The sequence below is a fragment of the Panicum hallii genome, chromosome 9 (genome assembly GCF_002211085.1).
Source record: "Panicum hallii strain FIL2 chromosome 9, PHallii_v3.1, whole genome shotgun sequence".
NCBI lineage: Eukaryota > Viridiplantae > Streptophyta > Magnoliopsida > Poales > Poaceae > Panicum > Panicum hallii.
The window spans coordinates 69,852,737-69,877,001 of NC_038050.1; the positions used below are offsets into that span (position 1 = coordinate 69,852,737).

Below are 24,265 nucleotides of genomic sequence, written 5' to 3' on the forward strand. Positions count from 1 at the left end.
AACACTTTGCTAGCTTCTTTTATCAACTGCTATTGCCTGGAATGAATTAAGCACAAGAAAAACATCTACCATCATGACTAACATATATGCAGAAAAATTGTTAAGTACGCATGAAGAGCTAAGTGACTCACCAGATTGCCTTTGTTTGTTGAAGAAGGAAGCAAGTTTCGCTTCTTTGTGTTGCAATATATAAGCTAGTGCTTTATAAAGGCATACAAAGGCAACGGTCTTGTAAGGCAACAGCTAGCTAGCAAGGCAACGGCTAACATGCAAATACAAGGCAACTGATAGCTTGCTGCAACGGCTAGTAGCTTCTTTCAAATTCAAAATCAAAGCAGGGTGATTCCTTTATTTTTCCTATGGTGCTATCAAAGGCATTCTCATCTCAATTCCTATGGTTTCAATTCCTGTAGGATTCAAAACATCTACCATCTCAATTCCTATGTTTTTCCTGTTCCTGCATTTTTCCTATCCTACGTTCCAAAGGGGGCCTGAGGGGCTCAGTCATGAGCCGAAATAGTTTCAGCCATGGGCCGAGAGCTGAGCCTGGGCTGACCGAGCATGTTCGTTTGGTGCTGGTCTGGAGCGCTGAACTAGGCCGCGGAAAGAAGAAAGATGGGGAGGTGGAATCGCATCGGCGCAAACCAATGGGCCGGTTGAGAGAGAGGATCGATCGCGGATAGAACGAGATAGAGAGATAGCGATAGAGAAAGATCGAGCGGCTGCACGTTTTCTTGAACGCGGATGGTCGGGCTAGGGCATGACGAGGGTAGCAACAAGAGCCGTCCGGTGTCAAGACGACGTCTGAAACTGTAACGACGAGATAGCAGGCTTGGTCGGTAGGAGCGGCACAGGCACGCGAAGAGCGAGGCGCACATGATCGGTCCAGACATGGCCATCGAATCCTAGACGTTCACACTTAGGGAACACCAAGTCGACATGGCCTGGCTCTTGCGGTGAAAATAAAAGAAGAGAAGGGGCATGTTAGGTAGGACCACAATTTCATAGGGAGAAACAACAAGAGAGAGGAGCGATTGGCTGGCCATTGAGCCGAGGAAGATCGATGGTAGCAAGGGATACTCGGCTGGCCGAGATTGAGTTGGGTCTAGGGTATTTTTTTAGAGCAACGATGCTAGTCGCCAGAGCTGATATTGACGGTAACGAAGTATCACCGAAAAATGCCGAAGTTGGGCCACGATTTCGTTTTGAGCGAGATTTGATCGGGGAGAAGTATTAGAGAATGGGAAACTCGAATGGGCATTAAAGGGTGTCGGATACGACATAGTTAAAAGGGAGAATGGTGATATAACGGATCGGTACTGACTACGATGAGAATTTGAACTTCAGGAAGAAAGTCTACTTTTTGATGGCGGACTCGAAAGACGACGAGATTAAAGCGGTGGTCGAGTTCAACAGCATGGTTCTACAGTCTTGGGGTGAATTGGACCCAAAATTAATTAAGTCTAGCTCGAGATGAAAATAAAATAATTTCATTTTCCAAAAGATATTTCTAGGCTTAAAATAAATCTAGAAAAATCCAGATAAATATTTTAAACCACAAAAAATATATCCAAAAGAATCCCAAAAATTTCTGAGGAAAACTCGGGAGGTAATCTGGGATACGAGGAATCCAAATAAAATACTTGGAATTCGAGAGATAGATTTTTAGAACTTTCCAATAAATGGATTTCCTCTACGGAAAAGAGAATAATCACCAGAAAAATCTGGAAAATTCTCGAAAAACCCTAAAGATGGATGAATACACTCTAAAAGATACTCACATCCTAAAATTAAATATTTTAGGGTGTGACATTTGGTGAATCGGAATTAGTTTTATACTATAGAAACAGTAACTATACATTTCAACTAAAACTTGCTGTAGTTCTTGTCGAACTTAAGTATCCCTCTTCTCCTGCTTACAGTAACATATCAATTGGAACTAGAAGATTGAAATAATACTAGTAATGCGTGGCAGAGGCGGAGTCGTCATGTCGCCGTCTCCTTGTCCTTGGGCCATCGGCAAGCGGCGGGTGGGGCGGGCGGCGGCCGGCGGCAGGGGTGGGGGGCGGGCGACGGCTGGGGTTGGGGCCTTGGGGGTGGTCGGGTGGGGTGGGGAATTGGGGATGAGTGACAGGCGAGGGTTAGAGTTAGGGTTGGGTGACTCTCTGGTATTTATATTGGGGCAGGATTAGTGGGCTTTGATGGGCCTTTTATGTGCTTTAGCGAGCCTTTGATATATGGCCTTACCAGACCGGCCTGTGGGCTTGAAGTGAGGCCCAAGCACGGCCCACAAATAGGGCCATGCCAGCCCGGTCCCATAATTATTCTGGTCCGTGCCGTGCCGCGGCTGTGCCAAAAATTACGGGCCGTGGGCCGGCCCGTTAGGCACGGCCCAGAAGTACAGGTATATCCGCGGCGCCTCGCTGGCTGCAACCGTTCCACCACGTGCGCTCGTGCTCGCGAGAACACGGACGGGGGCCCAGGGTTCAGTGGCAGAGGGTCCACGAGCGCCCCTGCTCCCAGGCGCACAGTGGCAAGGCTTCGTAATTTACGCGGGAGCACGTGGACCGACTCGAGGAAACGTAGAGGCCCATCTGTGCGCGCGTTTCCGTGGACCTGGTCTTCAAATGGTTCCATGCCTTAGAGAAGAGGCCCACGAAGGTGCAGAGGACCCGGTGCACGGACACGGTCCGTGGGAGGGCGTCAGTTTCCGGGAAAGAAAGAAAGCCAGCAGGGAGGGAGGAGAAGGGGCCCATGGGCCCAGGTCACGGGTCTCGCCGAGTCGGGCCGATAATTTCTGCAAAAAAAACTCAAGTTAGTACGTATGATAAATGTATGTATTGTAATTGGGTTGGATCCTAATACAAATAGGTTACTTTTGGGCTTGGAACGCTCTGTTTCATTCAGCAGGAAGGGAGGAGGGGGAACAGCACATCTGGTGGGTGCTCGTTGCCAGCGGTGGATCTAAGATTTCAACTTAGGGTATGCCGAGAAAGTACACAAATATACAATTCAGTTAACCCAGTGAACAAATCGGTCAACAATTATTAAATTTTCTAGCAATTCGGTTATAAAATCGGTCAACAAATCGGTCAACAAATATTACAGCTTGCTCAAGTTGCAGCGGAAATAAAAAAACAAACACGACTACACGTCGCAAGGTTGACACCATGCTCAGCCCAACACATGGTGTCACTCCGGAGGATCACTTCCAACCGGGGACGGATCCCATTCCATGGACCAGCCAAACGGTACGTCAAAGGGGCATGCAGGAGTTGCTGTTTGGGGTAGAGTCCATATCTGGTAGAGAATGCCGTTTTTGGAATATCGCTTGGCCTGATTTTGATCTGATGAAACCCGGAGCGGAGATCTATTTTAGAGAATACCCTAGCTCTGGCTAACTGATCAAATAGAATGTCAATGCGGGATAGAGGATACTTATTTTTGATAGTCACCGTATTGAGAGGACGATAATCCACACACAGTCTAGGGCTGTTGTCCTTCTTCTTCACGAATAGGGCGGGACAACCCCATGGTGAAGCGCTTGGACGAATGAAACCCTTATCAAGAAGATCCTGGAGTTGGATTTTCAATTCGGCCAGTTCATTGGGTGGCATACGATAGAGTCTCTTAGAGATGGGGGCTGTGCCAGGTTGTAGTTCAATGATAAATTCAATATCCCTGTCCGGTGGCATCCCAGGTAGATCATCTGGAAACACATCTGGATACTCGCAGACAACAGGATGTCCTCAAGCTTAGTCCCTTCTACAACATAGGCACATGAGTGGACACATTCCCGTTGTGGAAGATAGAGGATGGTGGTTCCCTGATGGGGTGAATCTATCTCCACAGCTCGGGAAGAGATATCTAGTGATACCTGGTGCCTAGTCATCCAATCCATTCCTAGTAGGACATCCATCCCTACTAGGTCCAATACTAGCAAATCTGTTTTTATCTGATTGCTACCCAACTGAAGTGGTACCTTTCTACAAATTTGATTGGATAAAATTTTACCGCCAGGAGTTGCTATCATATAGGCTCCATTAGCAGGATAGAAATCCATACCTATTCTTGTCGCACACTTGGAACTGATAAAACTATGAGTCGCACCCGAATCAAAAAAGTATAATCACGGGTAAGTGGTTTATAGAGAAAGTACCCATCATTATGGGCGCACCCTCGGGAAGCTCAGAGAGTGTTGTGAAGTTCACCCTCCCCTGGCGGACCTGCATCATCTGCTTCTTGCCCTTGCCCTTGTTGTTTTGGCTGGATGGTTGCTCTTGGGAAGACTTCCTGGGCTGAGGGCAGTCCCGAATGAAATGGGACGAGCTACCATAGTTGAAACAACGGTTATTGTTGTTTCCTTGGTTGGACGGCGGAAAGCTCGGCCTTGGGCCTTCCTGCTATTGCTGTTGGGGTTGCGGCATCGGTGGCCTGTTGAATCGAGCCTGTTGGGGAGGCCTGCTACCCATCTGCCTGGTGGATTGTTCCGGGGCGGGGCTCGGGTAGCATTGCTCTGGACTAACTGATACCTTGGCGGTTGTGCATTTGAGGGTCCAGTGGGGGTCTTCCGTTTCTTTTCTGCCCGGTGGGCGGAGATGCAATCTTCTAGAGTAATGGCCATATTGACCAGCTCGTTAAAATTGTCAGCCTTTACCAGACTCAATCTTTCCTTAAGTTTGGTGTTGAGGCCTCGACGGAAGCGATCACGCTTACAGGCATCTGTGTCCGCATGATAACCCGCGTACTAGCACAAGTGATTGAAAACCTGTGCATATTGCATGACAGTGTGGGTGCCCTGGGTCAAAGTCAAAAATTCATTGAGCTTTCGCTCAATGAGTCCTTCTGGGATGTGATGTGCTCTGAAAGCAGTCCGGAATTCATCCCAGGTAACCACATGACCAGCCGATTGCATGGCGTAGTAGTGGTCCCACCAAATGCGGGCGGTACCGTGGAATTGTTGAGCCGCGAAGAGTGCCTTGTTCGCATCTGAGCATGGTGCAGATAGCAATGCGAACTTGGACTCTATGGTGCGAAGCCATGCGTCAGCATCAAGGGGCTCGTCTGCCTTATGGAACAATGGGGGCTGAGTGCTGAGGAAATCTTGGTAACCAGCCGATTGATGTTCATCTCGTCCTCGAGGTTGGCGTCGAAATTGGCTCATCTGAGCTTGTACAAGCTGGTTGATGAGCTCCGTCTGGCGTGCCATGACCTCGGCTAGATTTGGTGCTGGTGGCGGTTGCTGAGAACCGCTAGCCTGGTCTGGATGGAATCCCTCTGGAGTACCTCACGTAGCTCCAACCATCTGAAACAAGGGAGATGTCCATCATTAGCACATTTCCTTACTCCCATTTTCAGTAGATAACTGCCGTTGAATATGATATGCAAGCCACTTATTCAGCTTAAACAACACATTGGAGTACCAGGATATCGGTATGAAACATCAAGCTCAAAGCTTATATTCAAGGCAGGAACTGGTAACCCTTAGTATATTACATGGAAAGGGTCTGTTTGCTAAGATCAAGCTACACGTCCATACGCCACATATGACACAACAAGTGGCCCTGGTTCTGGGTAGGCTACTCACTTCCTATACTACTCTATACTACACTAATTACATGGGATAGATCGACGATTTGAAGAACTAAAAATTGTCGAGGTTGCCTACGGAGGACTGACTGCCAAAAGAGGAGTAATCTGGCTGAGGGTTGGGCTCTGGGTTTCCGTGCTCGGAGTCGAGATCAGACACTCCCTCAATTTCTTCCGGGACTTCTTCTTCGCCTGCAGGTGCCACAAGTACAGCTGGAGGTATTGGCTGATGCTGAAGTTCATTGATCTGAGCGAAAGCATCATCCACCTCAAGGATGAGGTCATGGATCTGCTCCTGGAGGAACTCGATGATGGTGTTGCGTTGAGTGATTGTTGCATCACTCTCGTTGATCTGATCCTCCGGGTGAAGAATGGTTTCATTTTTCTCTGCGATGATCTCCTCCTTTTCTGTGACCATTGCTTGGAGCGCTTCTACTTGTGCGATCTGTCAGTCAGCATGCCGGTAGTGACCTTGAGCGGTGCTGGTCAATTGGCTGATACCGCGGCGTAGTAAAATCTGGTAGTGGTGCTGGGCGTTCATGAACCTGAGGGTACCACGGAGTGTTTCTTCGGCCAAATCTCCCAGCATGTGGCCATAATGAGTTATCCGGAAGTTCCACTCGGGGTCGCTGGAGTCTATAGCAGGGAAGAGGCCAATAGGATGTCCGGCCACCTCTACGGGATGCTGATCGCAGAACATGTGGATGGCCTCCAAAGCTGCAGCCTCAAAAGTGTCAACAAGGCGATAGCCAACCACATCAACCTCGATGGGTTGCCACTAAGAGCGGAACGGATGCTGAGGAATAGTCATCCTGACTCTGCACCGAGGAACTCCTTCCTCCCTATACTCCACACCGTCGTACTGTGGGGGCTCGGTGTAGAAGAACAAGCTAAGCGATTCCCACAAAAGACGTGGAAAACCCTCCCAGTGCAAGACATTGGTGTGAAGGTGCCCTGTCGGATCCCAGAAGACGTTTGGAGGAGCTGCCATCTGAAGCAAGAATTTAGATGGTAAGATTACAACTACCTTGCTAAGAACTCACAAGGTAAATGGAACGAGACAACCGATTCTGGTAATAGCAAAGGCTGGAAATCAGATAGATACTAAGATACTCGACTCAAGGAATGTTTCAAGGGGTAAAGTAAGACTGTACTCAGGATAAACACATCCTAGATGTCCTTAACAACCCTTAAGAACATTACATTCAACTTGTTTAATTTGATTCATAGTTTATGCATGCACGTTCTACTCGTCCTCACAACTGAAAACAACAGCCAAATAGCTTTGGACTTATGTGGTTAGTTTCAGTGGCATAATATTTACGTCTCTCCCTAATAACTAGTCGTTAGATCCTATCCGTCTTATCCTCTTAATCGTTGTTAGCATACCTGCAGAAAACCACATTTATGAAATATGAACCTTTCATGGCAGCACGACATGAAAGCGTTACCAAACATTACTGTTCACTATAGAAACAGTATCCGTACAATTCCCACCGTACGGACGACGTTAGCATACGTTACGTCTGCAACGTATTCACAGTGGTACCGTATAAAATGGGGGTATGAACAGCGATCACCATAGACTGTGCCGAACCATATACTCCCAATATGATCAACTAATCGTTGATATATTGGCAGCATCTCAAGTAAGCCACTGCTTGAGAAACAGCGTTCGGTTCGCATCACCGACGGGAAGACCAAACTCCCTCAGTTGACTAAGGATCCTTACCTTCTTACCTCTGCATCTCGACGTTGAGAAACAAGATATACCATATAATTCTAGGATTTGATTGTGCTCGAAAGTAAGTTTTGACAGAAAGTAGTGCTGCAAGTCAGAGCCAGGCTATACACACACACACACACACACACACACACACATATATATATATATATATATATATATTAATAGCCACCTGATAGTACCCATATAAACCCCTAGGGCGTTACGATCTATGCACCAACCTTAACGGATCCAACGCGATTTTGTAAACTCTTTTTGTTAAGCTAGTTTTATTCTAAAAACATTTTTAAGAGCTGACGTAGTACCGATTGTAAGTGTAAACCTAGGCTTTAGGTACCAGCTGTGGTAGCTCCGGTAACCTTCAGCTCTGATACCAGTCTGTGGTGGTATCAGTGGCGGAACCAATCCGCTGAATTATTCCGGCTCAAGCACGCTAGTCATCACTACGCAAGTGATACTAACTCAACGCACTTCATACGGAACAATCCTTGGGTCTGTCGGGTCACCGCCCGATTCAACCACGGTTCTACATGATCGAGTTAGGTTTACGTCGCACGACGACGAGTTCACAATCGCACAATATTACTCAAGCTCACAACTTTAATTTACAGAAGATAAATGTTATTACAAACCATGTTCCCACTTAAAGTAGAGTTATACAAACCATTGTTTAAATAGCAAGCTCATCAGCCTGCTCAAGATGCAGCGGAAGAAAGAATACACGTCGCAAGGTTGACACCATGCTCAGCCCAACACATGGTGTCACTCCGGAGGGTCACTGCTAGCCGGGAACGGATCCCATTCCACGGACCAGCCAAACGGTACATCAAAGGGGCAGGCAGGACTTGCCATTTGGGGTTCGTAGGTCAAACCTGAAAATTAAATTAGCAAGTCTGAGTATGCTAATACTCAGCAAGACTTAACCGGGATCTGGGTATACAAGCCCATAACTAGACCATGATGGCTGAGTGGTTCTGGGTTCTTTTGCTGAAAAGCAACAAAGAGTAAAACTACTTTCAAGTTTTAGCTTACAAGTTCTAGTTTTATTATCATTCTAGGTAGCACCTATACTAATCAATCAAGGTAGAGATTATTATCCATCAAGATTATTCCATCAATGATTACTGTTCATACTCTATGTGGTAGAAGGAGCAAGCAGTCTCAATTTTCACGAGAAACGGACGATTCTGAATCGAGTTTGATAACCTTGCAAGGGATCCTAACTCACACGCTCGGAAAGCTTCACTTTCCAAACAACCGTTTCCATCATATTCCGGGTTATGGATCAGGGCCACCACAAGCGACTGTGGACCATACGCACATCTTGTGCGGGATGTACCCCTGCAGCGCGACTGCATGACCGTACTCCCGTCTGCCCTGCGGAACGTATCTCCACACGTCGGTGGAGTGTACAACAAAACCAAAATAATCGAGTGGTGGGGTTAAGTCCATTTGCCGGGCCAATCAGGTAATAGGCTTACCGCGTACCATATTTACGGCATGTGGCTAATACTTTCAAACACTTGACCACAGCTACAACACACTTCAACCTTAACAACTTTTATCAACACAGAAGAGTTAACCTTCCAATTCAAGGCGGTGTATGCCCTCGTCCAGCATCCTTATAGTGGTTGCAGAATGTAAACATTCAACTCCTATATCGCGCGAGTGACAGAAAATCACTCGACTTCTGCCGGTCCTATTAGCAGAGCATCTAGTCGATAAGGACTCAGGAACATTACAAAGGTTACTAGGATTCATACATCTAGGGTTCCAATTCAACTCCTAGACTTAATGCAGAATATAGATGTATAAATAACTGTATAAGTGCGATAATTTGAAATACTGGGTTATGCACCGGGGCTTGCCTTCTTGGGTAAGGTTGGGGTCAGAGGCGTCAAAGACTTCCGAACCTTGGTTCAGGGCTTCAGTTAGCACCTCAACGACGTTCGCGGGGTCCTCAGATGATCCCTGCTCGGGCTCCTGGAATAGCTCGTAGATCCCGTCGTCGAGCGTCACTGATTCTACATGATATGCAATGATTTGAGTGAATTGGTTCTTGAGTTAAAGATTTTTACTTCACGATAAAGTTGCAATCCAATAATTTAACAAACATAAACTCATTAAGCAAGGTTTGGAAATCAAATAAAAACATGATTGAATTCAAACTTGAATTGTAGGTTTTATTTTTATTTTGAAAACTACAAAGGCTATGGTCTTGAATTTTTGTGGATAGGCTTACTTCTAATAAATAAGCCTATTCTGAATGTTTCCTAATTTTCTGAAAATAGAAACTAGAACATTTGAATTTGAATTTAAATTTCAAGTTTAAATTCAAATCCTAGATAAACAGAACTATAAAATTTAGAAAAAAAAATTTAATTTTGAAACTCTCATTAGTATTACAACACATGGTTAAAAGATCTAAACATGAAAACCTTAGAAACATGCTTAAAGAAATCCAAATCATTTCAAACTTGATTTGCAAAAGTTTAAAAGAACTTAAGCTACAAAATAGTACTAAGCATGAAATTTTTACACAAACTTACTCATGACTTAGATAAGCTATAAACCAAAAATCACATAAAATAAAGCTTTTATGCAAAAGTTATGCCCAAAAGACCCTTTTTCTAAACTTTAAAATAACTTTAAAAACATTTGGTTTCAAACCAAACTCTATTAACCAAAGTTGTAGAGCTTGATTTCTAGTTTCCAACAAAACTAGTTTGGCAATTTTTGGATTTTTCTACAGATTCCTATCAATTTTACAAGTTGGCTGATTTGAAAACATGAAATGAAGAAAAGGTTTTACAGACAGGTCCCCGGTATTTGCACTAAGGCCTCTATAACAGGAAAACTAGTTGCAGATGTGCCCTTGCCAGCTCCCGACGGCGGCCGGCCGGTCTGCTCTGGCGCGTTCTCGCCGGCGGTGAGGTCTCAGTATTTGATTCGAAAGGAATCGGTGCTCGTAGTCTAGGAGGGAAGATGAGGGGGTAAATTAGGCTAGCTAATTTAAAACCTTTAACCTATAGTCTCCATCTTATCTGCACAAAATATAAACTAAAATATAGATGTGCAACTATGATTCGTCTGATGTTCCAACACATCTGAACAAAAATTTTACAACCTAGAGCTAAACCTATCTTGATACTACTTTAGAGAAGTAAAGTCACGCAAATTGCAAGTAAGAAGTGTGGAATTGTAAAGCAATAGGTTAAGAAAATGCAAACTTGGCACATCGATTTTCTCTCGTGGTACAGTCGGCTAAAGCCACCCCTCATCCATGTTAGAGCTCCACCAAGAATATGCTTCCGGTCAGAGGCGGAGCCAGCAACTACTCAAGCCTCGAGTTAAATAGTTAATCAGTGCCTAACTTCATACTAGCTTCATATTACCTATTTTTTAATCTAACGTACCGTTGTATTTTAAGCCTACAACCCGGCCTGCAGCATAGGCAGCACGGGGCCTAGCTCCACTGCTGCTTGTGGTCACCAAGTCTCTTCCAATTAAAAGTTTGGTCTGGCCACCAAGGCTAATGCGAAGTAGTTAAGAACTTTGCCACAAAGGTAATACCCACCATCTCTTGCACCGGTTACCCTGACACCGTTTTTATATTGGAACTTCTCACGAAACATGAATCTTCTCATTCTCAAACACGGTTGTCGACGCCACTCCACGTCAAACCGGAGTATCCAAGACTCGCCGGCACACCAAAAGCTCGCCAACTTTTTTCAACCGATTTCATCACCTTTACATCAAAGAGGGGTTCGTATGCAATTATCAAACTCTAATTGGGCAGCGATGCACTTTCCCCTGTCGTATTTTGCAGCGCAGCCCCCAATCTGTGTGGACACGGACATTCGAGGGACCCAAATAACAAAATCACGCAGCCCCGAAAACCCTTCCATCGCCTCTCGTCCTCCGCGCCGCCACTTCCCCTGTCTCTCGAGCTCCCCACGGTTTCGCGCGAGATCTAGCTAGGGTTCGGGTTCCCGGGACCGGCGGCGATGGCGACCGAGCAAGCAGCGGAGAACTACACGGTGGAGGACCTCGTGGCCCTGAATCCCTACAACCCCGACATCCTCAACGACCTCGAGAAGTTCGTCAACGAGCAGGTAAACCCTAGCCACCGCCCAGCGGATGCTCTTGCTTCTGCCTTTTTTTCCCCGTGAGGTCTTGATTCTGTTTTTGGTATTGCTAATAGAGCGTTCTCTTGTTTACGTTTGAACGGCGGCGAAAGGGGGCTAGTCGGATGCTAGATAACTGCATAGCTCTGACACATGGAATGGTGCCATCGTCTTGTTTCAATGGCCATAGAAAATTGGCAATGTTCTCCACCTTTGTGGGCGGCTTGTAGTGTATATATTTGCTGGGTAGTTGTGAATTTACTGGATGTACTGAGCATGTTTCTTTATGATCTATGATCAGCAGGAGTTTCTAGAATTTATATTCACTTTGTAGGAGTAGCATGTAAGGGATTTTGTGGTGACTGAAAAAGAGGACTGTTCTGATTATCATAATGGGAGGTTAGGAATGCCACTACTGTTATAAGATGTTCATCGTTGGGCCTCATGCATCAATGTGCGATCATCACCCATCAAATATGATAATGATTAGGAGCCATTTTCAGTTTGTATGCTCTGTGTTCAATGGTCATGCTGTTGCTAAATAAAAATTTTGGTGTATGATACCCATAGATTGGACTGCTTCAATCAATTGATTGGCTGAAAAAACTTTAGGTTCCAAGTTCATACATACGTTGTAGTTTTACACTTAGTTTTATTACAACATTAGTTGCCTAATGTTTTAGTTTCTATTTTTGTTGTTGTGTTTAGGTCTCGTCTCAAACATATAACTTGGATGCAAATCTCAGCCTCCTTCGCCTGTACCAGGTAACAATGATCCCTAGTGAAACCAATTTTTACCAATAATGTGGTTCCATTTATAAGTTTCTTAATAATGGTTTCCTTTTGCAGTTTGAGCCAGAAAGGATGAGCATACAGATTGTAGCCCGCATATTGATTAAGGTCATAACATCTAATGGTTGCATTGATTTTATTTATCAGTAGCATATCTTGGTTCACTTTCTGACTATGGCTTTGTCCATGATGTTCTGTTGACAGGCTCTCATGGCAATGCCAGCCCCTGACTTCAGTCTGTGCTTATTCTTAATCCCTGAACATGTGGTATGAAAAAATTCCATCCCTCCCTTTTAGTGAATAATATATCATGAGATATGTTGTGTAGACCTGGGATGTGCAAATTTAACAATTGCTATTTCTTAATGAATGTGCACACTATCCTATCTTTATAAGCTTGCTAAAGAGGCCTCACAACCATGTTTGAAGTATATACAGCAATTAGTGAGAATTTGAAATTTTTCCTGAAACAGATTGATCTTATAAATGTATCAGATGTCCCATGGATCACTTGAAATGTTTTGTTAGTATCTTGAGCTCACTTGTTTTTCACCTTTGTTTCAGCAAATGGAGGAGCAATTCAAGACATTGATAGTTCTTTCTCACTACCTGGAGGTAAATACTTGGTCTAACTTATCTACATATAATAAAATGTAAAAACTAGCGTGGAATCTATTGCTAAATCCAGTACTTTGCTTAAAGACTGCTAGATTCCGTCAGTTTTGGGATGAAGCAGCAAAGAACCGCCACATATTGGAAGTTGTTCCAGGTAAATATATTTCTCAAGCAATGGAGTCAAGAACTCAAGATATGCATTGTCTGTCACATATTTGAAGAGAACTTGTTGCATCAATCTTGGTTCTAATTCCTAGAGGAATCCTCAGGCATGTTAAAATCTTCACATGGGATTCCTAGAAGAAGTTCAAAATGATGTTGATCTTGTTCTTTTCGTTTTCCTATCATCAGCCTTGGGTGCTGGTGCTTTTCATCATTGGTGTTCATTTAGCATTCAATTGCATATTCATGACCTAGTAAACTATTTTGTGTACCTGTCCTCTCTTGTTGCTAGGTGCATGGTATACCTTGTTATTTTCCTAATCTTAAGGTGTCTTACTGCTTTGTGCATATGTTACAAGAGATTGGAGAGGAGATTTTGGGGATAATTGAGGGAGAAGGGTGTTACTTGCTCATTTTATGTGGGCAGTACCCATGGATAGTACCGTGGGTCTGAACAGACGCTTATCGGGCCCAGTTGGTCCTGGGTTGTAACATTTACCTTAGCTTTATTAAGGTGTGGCAACCTCATTTTATGTGGCTTCGTTGAATGTGAGGAACGCCGGAGGGCTAGAATTTTCTATGGATTTATTTATTCAAAGATGTTCAGTTGGATGAATTTAGGGCAGCCGATATGCATTGTAACCTATATATTCGAAGTTGTTCTGACATCCGAAGTTGTTCTGATGGTACATATTATGTGCAGGTTTTGAGCAGGCAATCCAAGGCTATGCAATTCATCTGCTTTCCTTGACATACCAGAAAGTTCCAAGGCCTGTTCTTGCAGAGGTAAAACATTGTTATCTGTTTAATAAATGCTTCAAGTTTTTCAGCAAGTGCTGGTATACCCTGTTTTTTTTTACACTGGTACTGTAAGAAACATATTGGACAAATGTTTGATGTCAATTGTAGCATAATCATGAATCCATGGTAATCCAGGTTGTGCTTTGTTTACATGTGGTATTGGATGATTTCTTCTTGATTGTAACATGCCACTTTTCTTTACAGGCTATCAACATTGAAGGGCTCGCGTTGGACAAGTTTCTGGAGTACCATGCCGCGAACTCGGGTTGGGTGATTGAGAAGGGTGGACAGTCTCAAGTGATTGTTCTTCCGCGCAACGAGTTCAATCACCCTGAGCTCAAGAAGAACACAGCTGATACTGTTCCATTTGAGCACGTAACACGCATATTCCCTGTTCTTAGCTGATTCAAGCGTACTGAGAGATTTATATAACTCAGAGGGAGTGAAGTTTCTCTAAGCATTTGTATCTTCTGTTTTGTGGTGTACCGCATTTTGAGATTTCGAGATTATCTTGGTATACCTGTTTTGGGGGTTAATTAGTACTTGCAACTGATGGTGCCTACTCCGATACTGTAACGAAATGCTCAGTTTGTCAAAATGGCGTGTGATGCCTTTATTCCTTCATCAGATTGGCCTGCCCTAGTGCTGCCTGTGCATGCAAGGCTGACGATAATGTTACTGAGAAGACTGGTTCTTTAAACCCGTGTCTTCCCATGTCTTTGCAAATCGATTATGATGAAACTGGACCTATGTCTTTGCAAACCGATTATGACGAAAACCGACTATGACGAAACTGGAGCTAGCTCCGAGGCTGAAAAAAAGGTTTAATATAATTTGTTACGGCATCAACGTAAATATTCCTTAAATTTGATGTATTTGAAAAAATATACCACTGCCATCAGTTGTGAAATCTCATTTCCGTTCGGCCAAGAGCTGAAGTCTACTTATTTTATCTGTTTTTTGTCTGTTGACTTGAGCTTACGAAATCAGATAGTTTCGTCAAATAGAGAGACCGAATGAGTTTCACCCACCTACCACCGGAGATACGAAATTCTTTTGCTCAGGATAGTTAGCCGCAACAACTTGCAGAGGTGCCGTGATGCAGCTGGTGCATATTCGGCATCCTGTTTGGGAGGGGTAATTCTAGCTTTGGCTTCATCTTATTTTACGCAAATCGAGACATTGTGAACTAGAAGTCGGGTAAAACCAGTTTTTTTTTACTTCAACAAATCAATTGATAGGAGTATGTTATATGTAGTACTATCTAATAACGGTGTATCCATGCTTGGCATTGATATAGTATTCACTATGCTGGAAGCATCAGTCTGAATTCTGAAACATCTGTAGAGATCAAGGAATTTGTTCCAAAATTTTCTCAGACTACCTTGTGACAATATTCTAAGGTATTCTAAGTCAACAAAATAAAATTATAATGAAGAGACAAACTAAAACCATATGAGACTTGCACTAGATGTCATACATTTGGTTCAATCATGATCATGATCATCATCATCATCTAAGAAACACATATGATTTACCACTACAAAATTTGGGTATATACCATTCAATTTATATGAATCTCTTTGGGGAGGGAAATGCATGAAGTTCTCTGGGCTTGCTATCCACGGGCTTGGAAGCTTTCTCCTCCCATGTTTCGATCTGCTTCATTGTCTTCTCTCTCCTACGCTGTAGGGCTTTGAATTCCTCAGAGCTGAAAGGAGGTGGCAGATCGCATGGGCCAGCATCACTGGCGGACCTCATCATGGAATCCTCCATGAACTTCTTCTCACGGCCTATAGCTTGGCAAGCCAAAGATTCGGAGCAGACCTCAACAGCTTCAGGTGGTTTGGTTGGCTTGAACCTTAGGAGCTTGGCATACTCAGTTAAGAGGTGAAACATGTAGTCGTATACATAGTCCATACTGAGCTCTTTTTGAATGAAGTTGCTTGCTTGCTTCCCTATTCTCTGTGCCTATATTTGAAGTAGAGATACATGAACATGGTTATTATCAAAAGATGCAAAACCTTTTACAAAACTAAATAACAAAATATTCTCTATAGAAGAAAAGGTATGCTCTTTACTCCAATATGATCATTACTAGTGAAAATCAAGTGGAATCAGACTAGACAAGTAAACAAGCATATTCCGCATGATACCAGGAAGCATTTGCCAGCAAAATTTAAGCTTGTAATATTCTTAATAGAAGTGAATTGAGCAGTATATAAGACCAGCATTTCTCCGTTGTGCTATTATGTTATAATCATAAGTTTTATGCTTTTAACCAAAGAATATATCAAAGCAAGCACAGCAACAACAACAACAACAACAACAACTTAGCCTTTTGTCCCAAGCAAGTTGGGGTAGGCTAGAGATGAAACCCACAGAAAACAAGAATAAGAAACACAAAAAGTGCACAAGCCAAAGGAAGACTTAGGGGTTAAACAAAAAGTAACAAAGGTCACGGTTCAGGTACATTAATTGCTAATCTCCAAGCACTCCTATCCATAACTAATTCCTTAGCGATATTCCACTCCTTAAGGTCTCTCTTAACCGTCTCGTCCCAAGTTAGTCTAGGTCTACCTCTACCTCTCTTTACATTATCGCCCCGCTTTAAAACTCCACTACGCACCGGCGCCTCGGGAGGCCTCCGTTGTACATGTCCAAACCATCTCAACCGATGTTGAATCAACTTCTCATCGATAGGTGCCACCCCGACCCTATCTCGAATCTCTTCGTTCCGGATTCTGTCCCTTCTTGTATGCCCGCAGAACCAACGCAGCATACGCATCTCTGCTACACTCAGTTGCTGAACATGTCGCCTTTTTGTAGGCCAACATTCAGCACCGTATAGCATCGCTGGGCGAATCGCCATCCTATAGAACTTACCTTTTAGCCTCTGTGGCACCTTCTTGTCACAGAGGACGCCCGAAGCCTGCCGCCACTTCAACCACCCGGCTGAAATTCTATGTCTAACATCTTCATCAATGTCTCCATCTTTCTGAAGCATTGATCCTAGATACCGGAAAGTATCCTTCTTGGCCACCACTTGACCTTCGAGGCTAACGTCCCCATCCTCATGCCTAGTCGGGCTAAAGTCGCACATCATATACTCGGTCTTGGTCCTACTCAGTCTGAACCCCCTCGACTCTAACGTGTGTCTCCACAGCTCTAACTTCATATTAACCCCTACCCTACTCTCATCAACTAGCACCACATCATCAGCAAAGAGCATACACCAAGGGATATCACCCTGTATGTCCCTTGTGACCTCATCCATCACCAAAGCAAATAGATAAGGGCTCAATGCTGACCCCTGATGTAGTCCAATTTTAATTGGAAAGTCACTGGTATCGCCATCACATGTTCGAACACAAGTCATCGCATCCTTGTACATATCCTTGATGAGGGTAATATACTTAGTTGGAACTTTGTGTTTTTCCAAGGCCCACCACATGACGTCTCTCGGTACTTTATCATACGCGGTTGTTTGATTAATACAGGTGACAGTAAAATATCTCCAGAGTTCAGACGACATAATGTATCTTATAAGCAACATATTCCAAATTTCTGTTCACTCACATAAGCAAGACAAGAGTATGCCATGGTATACTGTAGCAAACTTCGTTACTGACACGTAAAAGTCATATAAATACCTTTTGTTTGTGAGAATTGCCCCAATCAACAGCATACTTGATTGAGCTACACTTATTGCCATCCCGAACTGGCCAATAATGTTGCATGGGCATCAGCACCCTTGAATAGAAATCATAGTATTTTGGTGCAACCACTAGTGTCATTGAATCACAAGCTAGAATATACTTCTCGCTAACTGACCATGCTGATCCTTCAATATAAATCTTATACCTGTCTCCCAAAGAAAGAAGGTCAGCATTACTGACAGAACAGAATAAATTTGAACTTATCTGCAAGAGAAAAAAGCAAACCTATGGATGCATTGACTAGCCAAATTTGACTGTTTGTATCCTGCCTTGATCTCTTTGACCCAATCCTGAATGATAAAAAAATAGCTAATCAATGATGAATCACCATTGCCAGAACTGTTTCAGTGAAAAGTGATTGTCCACTAAATATGAAGGTTTAAACATTTTATGGGATGGAATTGAACAAGCGAATGGGGCATTACAATAACTCCAAGTATAATGAACTTGAATGCAACATAAAGAAAAGCAAAGTACCTGTTTGTAAATTCGTGCGTTCCATTCATGCTCACTGGAGACATTACACTTAACTAGCTCCTGCCTTATAGTTGCCACATCTGGATTCCCTTTCCAGTAAGCATAAGGTTGTCTATACATCCATTTCACCCTCCTGTTGCCACTGTTCAATTCCTTCTGCAGAGCATCCCATGGCTTTATGTTGATCTCAGGCCTGTCATCAGTCATCACAGACATTTAATTAAGTGGTTGTGCCTTTGTATGAACATCAAAACACAAATGAACAGACTGTCAACAATAATTTCACTTTGCTAGCCCCTAAAAAGTAAAAACACAATCAGAAATGCAACTGTTCTTTTGCAATTGGTTCTCGTCGAATTCACAATTATCAACAAGGAATGCAGTGAATACTGGTATGACCATGCCAATGCACGAAAGAAACATAACTAATTTGTGGTGGAGAAACAGGAAGCTAAGATCAGTTGCTTACCATCCCCAGAAAGACCAGTCCGGGAAGACGACGTCGAGCGTCTCATTGTCGCCGCAGTACCTGAAGAGCGGTGGCAATACGGTGGCGTTCTCCCCCTGGTACTGGTCAGCGTGCACGACGGGCCAGTCGACGCAGTCGAACATGAGGTCGAGGTCGGGGACGCGGCCGGGGTAGCGCCGGAGCAGCTGCAGGATGCCCCAGATAGTGAAGAGGTCGCGCGTCTGGAATGCCGGTGCGATGCGCTCCATGTAGGCGCGGCCCCGGATCACGACGAGGCGGAAGTTGGCGGTGGCGCGTGCGCGGTCGACCATGGCGCGGGTGATGCCCCCCGCCGCGCGCCATGGGTGGAGGTCCTCGTGGATGAAGCGGAAGTAGTCGGGGCAGGTCGAGGAGGCGTTGGCGTTGGCGGGGAGCGGCGGCGGGTCGGGGATGGCGGCGCAGGTGGAGGCGGAGGAGGCGTTGGGGGAGAGCGCGAGGTTGAGGGTCTGGGAGATGTTGCTGGGTATGTCCGGGTCGCGGGCAAGCGGCGGCGCCAAGCAGGAGAGGGAGTAGGTCGCCCGCGGCGGCGGCGGCGCGGCGGGGATGGCCGGGATAGAGGTGGTATGCGTCGCGGTCAGGATGGCCTGCAGGGAGAGGAAGACGACGATCAACGCTAACCAGCTCACTTTTTAAAAAGAAAAAAAAACTTGATCGAATTTTGTGTGTGTTTTTGTTCGAATTTTGGGGAAAGAGAAAAATCATGAGTTGATCAGTGGCACATCCAATCTAACCCCAAGTGAGTATGCTGATAAGAAATGAAAAATCCCAATTTTCTCAGATATTTCTTTGTATGAATATGAATTATGCCGTTGCAAATTCTTTAGGAATAGGTTACTCTGGGTGATTGCAAAATTTTCGAAAAAAAAAGAGAATGGATGGGGTTTACCTACCGGCTTTGAGCGCCACTGATCCACGATTGACAGATGAGTCTGCACGTATGTTAAATTAATTGTTCATTAGTGCCTAGGAAGGACGGCTTGACTAATCTTTGTATTAATCGGAGAAATGCACCAACAAACAGATTCTTCTTTTTTGGGACATATTTGTCTGTCGAGGATTGCAATCGGGGGAGGAGGGGAGATATAAACCCTGCACTCACAGTGGTGGTGATCCAGCGGGCGGACACGAGGACGCCGACCACGACGACGAAGAAGAAGAGGAAGATGGCCGTCGTCACCGGCGACGACGACGAGCCCGACACCTTGCTCCGCCGCCCGTCCGGGACCGCAGCTGTGGCCGGCGCCGTAGCCATGGATCGCCTGGCGGTGATTCCTCCCTTGTCCACCCCTTCGTCTCCGGCGATCAGACTCCGATGATCATGGGTTTTGCCTCTGGATCAGAGAAGGAACTCGGTATCAGCGGCATCAGATCGAGGCATCGTCGAACACGGCAGCCGCTAGAGGACGTTGCGTCCGCGCCGATCGCTCAGGAGGCGCGTCCACGTGTGCTATGTAGGGAGTGGTGCCATGCAAGAGGCCGCCAAGTTCGACAAGACGCGGTCAGAGTGAGCGAAGAAGCAGTTAGCTTTTGACTGTGCTAAAGCGTGTGCATGCAACGGGACGAATTAACGGGGGGTGAGTCGGTAAATTCAACCTGCTCATATTTCAAAACTTGACAGAAAGAGAACGACCGAGATCATGTGTGCAAGCAATGCATGCCGCATGTTGGAGGCAGTAACTTTGGAGATGTTTGAATTTTGATAACCACGATTGAAAGTTTAGCGACAGATTACGCTAATGGGGTTATCTTTGTTATTTATCTTTCATTTTTTTTGTTATTCAGCTTTTTATTCTTGTAAGAACTCTTTGAGTCTTTTGTACTGCAGCTACTGTAAGGGTGGGATGTATTTTGTTCCGTTGCCAAAAAAACAGGGAGATGATTTGTTTTGAAATTCATATGGAAAAAAAGGAGAAAAAACCGAAATAGTAGTGTGATGGGCCGACTTAAAGATAGGCCCATGTTTCGTCACGGCCCAACGCGCATCTCCTCGCTGCAGAAGCTTCCTAGGGTTTTGAGGCGCCACAGATAAGACCCCCTTCTCCTCCCCTTCTTCCCCCCTAGCGCCGCCACTCCCAGACACCTAGCCCGAGCCCTCTCCTCCTCCCCTTCGGGCCACCACCAAGCTCTTGCATCCCCTTCCACCATGGCGGCGGCGGGAGGCGGAGGCGCGCCGCGGGCGCTGTCCCAGAAGGAGCAGGACATCCAGATGATGCTCGCCGCCGACGTCCACCTGGGCACCAAGAACTGCGACTTCCAGATGGAGCGCTACGTCTTCAAGCGCCGCACCGACGGTACCTGCCTTCTCGGGAGCATCCTTCCCTTGTCTCGTCCGCATGTAGATCCATGTAGACAGATAGACAACCTCTGTCGCTCCAGTGTTCCTGACACGAAATCTCCTGCGTAGTTAGGCTGTGAGCTCGTATCACCGGTTTGTATCGTAAGCTAAGCATTTTAGCGTTTATCAGAATTAGATGATCCTGTCATCAATTATGGCGGCATGAGGCCTGTAATGGAAATCTAGTATTAATTATGATCTGCGTTGCCGTGTGGTATTTAGCACCCTCGTTAACTCGCAAGTACTGTAGTGCTTAGTTGTGATATGCCTTCCTGTTGATGTTTTTTTTATCAGGCATCTACATCATCAACCTTGGCAAGACATGGGAGAAGCTCCAGCTGGCGGCGAGGGTAATCGTTGCCATCGAGAACCCTCAGGACATCATTGTCCAGTCCGCCCGCCCCTACGGCCAGCGCGCCGTCCTCAAGTTCGCGCAGTACACTGGTGCCCATGCCATTGCTGGGAGGCACACCCCTGGTACCTTCACCAATCAGCTCCAGACATCCTTCAGTGAGCCCAGACTGCTCATCCTTACCGACCCAAGGACTGACCACCAGGTGAAGAGAATTTCCATTTGAAAGTTCTGAGATATGCATTAGCCGGAACATGCAGTACCCTGTGATGGTGAACTAATTGATATGTGTAACTGTTTGCAGCCAATTAAGGAGTCTGCTCTGGGGAACATCCCCACCATTGCCTTCTGTGATACTGACTCCCCCATGCGGTATGTCGATATTGGCATCCCAGCCAACAACAAGGGAAGGAACAGCATTGGATGCCTGTTCTGGCTCTTGGCCAGGATGGTTCTGCAGATGAGGGGCACGATCCTCCCTGGGCACAAGTGGGAAGTCATGGTATGCAAGCTTAGGATGCTTTTCAAAATTGACATTAGACCTGCAGTAAGTGCACATTTTTTATTATCCTTCGCATTCTTATGCGATGATGTTGTTTGCAGGTTGATTTGTTCTTCTACAGAGACCCTGAGGAAGCAAAGGAGCAGGAGGAGGAAGCTGCTGCTGCCCCTGACTTTGCCGCTATCACTGATTACCCAGCAGCTGATCAGTGGGGTGGTGACCAATGGGCCTCTGATGTTGCTGCACCGCCTGTTGCTGTCAGTGGCACTGGTGCCGAGTGGGGTGCTGCTGCAGGTATGTACTGATAAAATTTCAGCGTCTTTGGTATGGAACCCGTGCTGAAATCTACCCTGTGTTCAAATGAAAGCTATAGTCCGCACCATTTGCTCTGCCGGGAGTTGCTCATCTACAAGTTTGTGGTAAACACAGTGTTCTCATAATCTCATTTTTTTCGTTGCAGCTCCAGTTCCTACCGGCGAAGGCTGGGATCCAGCTGGGGCTCCTGCACCTGTGGAGGGTGCTGTTCCTCCGGTTGTTGCTGCTCCGGCTGGTTGGGACCCAGCAGCCCAACCCACCGCCCAAGGCTGGGAGTAGGCATAGGCCCTCCCTTTGTGATGCATCTCGTGGCTTAAATTCAGTATTTTTCCGAAGTATGAATGTCCAAAATCAGAATGCATCATCTACAGCTATGCATTGAACACTTTCTGTTCTAGGGCTTTCTAGCTGAACTTGTGCCCCTGTTCTGTTTTCAACATTGCTGCTAGAGGAGAGAGGCTGCTAAGATGTGGTATAAGTAGCTTTTCTGTTTATGTTGCTTATATTCCATGGATTCGTGCGATGTGATGGTTCTATATAACATGTTGAGTCAGTTGAGAAAATCTGGTTGCCATGGATTTTGTACTGTATAATTTTCCCAGTCCGTTTGAAATTCGATTCAGTTCGACCGAATGAGAAATGTCTTGCTGTCATCCGCATCTTAAGCCTGGGCCGTTGCATATTTTGAAATCAGAATGATATACACCTGTGCCCGCAATTTGCATGTTTCGAAAAGTGGCGCTGCCTGTTTGGTAGGGCTTATTTTGGCTTTGGTTTCACCTGTTTCGTACAAATTGAGGTACTATAACCTGAAGCTGTTTTGTCAACTCTCGCTAAAATGAATTAGAAGCCCTCCCAAACGGTGACGAAGATGGAAACAGTCTGTTCCGATGTGCTCTTGCTTTGTGTGTCCGGCTGTGCAAACTTTTGTGAGTTGTGATGCAACGGTGTGAGTTCCCTCACCACCTCGTGTGTAGCTACGGAAGCCACGGGCTCGCGCTCAGCAGAGCGTCGCCGTGCCGTGCACGGTTGGCGCCGCGCGGCGCGGTTGAACTTCAAATTAAACTGTTTAACCGTATCTCTTTGGTATTATATTTGTACTTACAGAATTCTTTTTTCTTAATACCTCAAAGATAAGATGATCTATCTGCATTTGATGCAATTGCCCAATGTAGATAGAGTGATATCTTGTAGTGTGTCCCAATCCCAAACGGCCAGTAGATAATGGTACGCATGCTTCAAGATAGTCAACCATTCCCTCAGGCAGCGCCTGCCTCCATATAAAACCCAACCCAACACCGCCACGACAGGAGCACGCAGTTCTCGCTCAACATCCAAGAGAGGCCAGCAGCAATGGCCATGGCAAAACTCGCAAGCTCTTCGCCCCTGGTCCTCGCCCTCGTCTTCGTAGCGGCGATGGCCGCCGCGGCCACCTCTGACGCCGGCGAGCGCCTGTGCTACGACGACCTGATGAACGCCGCTACGCAGTGCCAGAACTACCTGACGCACCCTGCGGAGCCCAAGATCCCCCCGTCGGAGAAATGCTGCCGCGCGGTCGGCGACGTAGCGATCCCGTGCCTGTGCTCGTTCGTGACCGAGCAGTTCGAGAAGGGGGTGTGCATGGAGAAGCTCGTGTACGTCTTCGACTACTGCAAGAACCCGCTCAGGCCGGGCTGCAAGTGCGGGAGTGAGTGCCCTCGCCTGATGTCTCCTTGGAGAATTATTTTCTGTTTATGGACGCTACGCTAAGAGAAGAGGTTTTGGTCAAGATTATACATGATCGATGCTTATTTTTGACGTGTGTTTTTTTTTTGCAGGTTACAAGGTTCCTCCGTTGGGCTTTGGGTCTAGAAGGTAACGAGTGCTGAATTTTGTAGCTCTCCAGGAGATTTCACCTAAGCAGGAATAGTTTCGTCTCCAGTCTCAACATTGAGATCAATGCGAAGTTTATGTTGAAATATTAGGGGGCAAAAATAAAAAAAAATAACAGGTTTAAAGCTGTCGTGCCATTGCATCCCTTTACTTTTTCTTAAAATAAAAATATATAATCCCTTGACGTCTCAATTTCATAACCATTGACAAAGCACATACTCTGCACCGTACAAACAGTTGATAAATGTACAATCGGGTTTCAAATGTGGACGAAATCTGCAGCGTACCTGTAACGAGAAAACCTGCAGCAGCTCATGAGCTCTGACGCATAACATCGCGCCACAGCATCAGATGG

At 45.5% G+C, this 24,265-nt stretch overlaps 4 protein-coding genes across 4 annotated transcripts; 3 read left to right on the top strand and 1 right to left on the bottom strand.

Moving 5' to 3' along the window:
- Positions 1 to 11,202: 11,202 nt before the first annotated feature.
- LOC112878241 (eukaryotic translation initiation factor 3 subunit K) lies at positions 11,203 to 14,452 on the top strand. The gene is made up of 8 exons (XM_025942681.1): positions 11,203 to 11,448; positions 12,169 to 12,225; positions 12,310 to 12,360; positions 12,457 to 12,519; positions 12,817 to 12,867; positions 12,955 to 13,021; positions 13,733 to 13,815; positions 14,035 to 14,452. Exons 1-8 carry the CDS (start codon positions 11,341 to 11,343, stop codon positions 14,233 to 14,235), a joined length of 681 nt encoding a protein of 226 aa, XP_025798466.1. The 5' UTR covers positions 11,203 to 11,340; the 3' UTR covers positions 14,236 to 14,452.
- Positions 14,453 to 15,246: 794 nt separating this feature from the next.
- Positions 15,247 to 19,903, bottom strand: LOC112876752 (O-glucosyltransferase rumi homolog). The gene is made up of 7 exons (XM_025940924.1): positions 19,634 to 19,903; positions 19,425 to 19,463; positions 18,496 to 19,118; positions 18,027 to 18,219; positions 17,775 to 17,839; positions 17,484 to 17,694; positions 15,247 to 15,801 (listed from the first exon to the last, which is right to left on the bottom strand). The coding sequence occupies exons 1-7, from the start codon at positions 19,784 to 19,786 to the stop codon at positions 15,400 to 15,402; spliced, it is 1,686 nt and encodes a 561-aa protein (XP_025796709.1). The 5' UTR covers positions 19,787 to 19,903; the 3' UTR covers positions 15,247 to 15,399.
- A 668-nt stretch (positions 19,904 to 20,571) lies between these two features.
- Positions 20,572 to 22,628, top strand: LOC112877746 (40S ribosomal protein SA-like). Its single transcript, XM_025942103.1, has 5 exons — positions 20,572 to 20,825; positions 21,164 to 21,426; positions 21,526 to 21,723; positions 21,825 to 22,017; positions 22,184 to 22,628. The coding sequence occupies exons 1-5, from the start codon at positions 20,678 to 20,680 to the stop codon at positions 22,315 to 22,317; spliced, it is 936 nt and encodes a 311-aa protein (XP_025797888.1). The 5' UTR covers positions 20,572 to 20,677; the 3' UTR covers positions 22,318 to 22,628.
- Positions 22,629 to 23,208: 580 nt separating this feature from the next.
- On the top strand, positions 23,209 to 24,199 carry LOC112877748. The gene has a single exon (XM_025942104.1). It carries the CDS (start codon positions 23,392 to 23,394, stop codon positions 23,785 to 23,787), a length of 396 nt encoding a protein of 131 aa, XP_025797889.1. The 5' UTR covers positions 23,209 to 23,391; the 3' UTR covers positions 23,788 to 24,199.
- The last annotated feature ends 66 nt before the right edge of the window (positions 24,200 to 24,265 follow it).

Coding starts and splice junctions, on each gene's coding strand:
- LOC112878241 (XM_025942681.1), top strand. CDS start 11,341: ATGGCGACCGAGCAAGCAGCGGAGAACTACACGGTGGAGGACCTCGTG. Junction 13,022..13,732: donor CATATTGGAAGTTGTTCCAG/GTAAATATATTT, acceptor TATTATGTGCAG/GTTTTGAGCAGGCAATCCAA. Junction 13,816..14,034: donor CAAGGCCTGTTCTTGCAGAG/GTAAAACATTGT, acceptor TTTTCTTTACAG/GCTATCAACATTGAAGGGCT.
- LOC112876752 (XM_025940924.1), bottom strand. CDS start 19,786: ATGGCTACGGCGCCGGCCACAGCTGCGGTCCCGGACGGGCGGCGGAGC. Junction 19,464..19,633: donor CCCGCTGGATCACCACCACT/GTGAGTGCAGGG, acceptor ACATACGTGCAG/ACTCATCTGTCAATCGTGGA. Junction 19,119..19,424: donor ATCAGTGGCGCTCAAAGCCG/GTAGGTAAACCC, acceptor CTCTCCCTGCAG/GCCATCCTGACCGCGACGCA.
- LOC112877746 (XM_025942103.1), top strand. CDS start 20,678: ATGGCGGCGGCGGGAGGCGGAGGCGCGCCGCGGGCGCTGTCCCAGAAG. Junction 20,826..21,163: donor CTTCAAGCGCCGCACCGACG/GTACCTGCCTTC, acceptor TTTTTTTATCAG/GCATCTACATCATCAACCTT. Junction 21,724..21,824: donor GGCACAAGTGGGAAGTCATG/GTATGCAAGCTT, acceptor TGTTGTTTGCAG/GTTGATTTGTTCTTCTACAG.
- LOC112877748 (XM_025942104.1), top strand. CDS start 23,392: ATGGCCATGGCAAAACTCGCAAGCTCTTCGCCCCTGGTCCTCGCCCTC.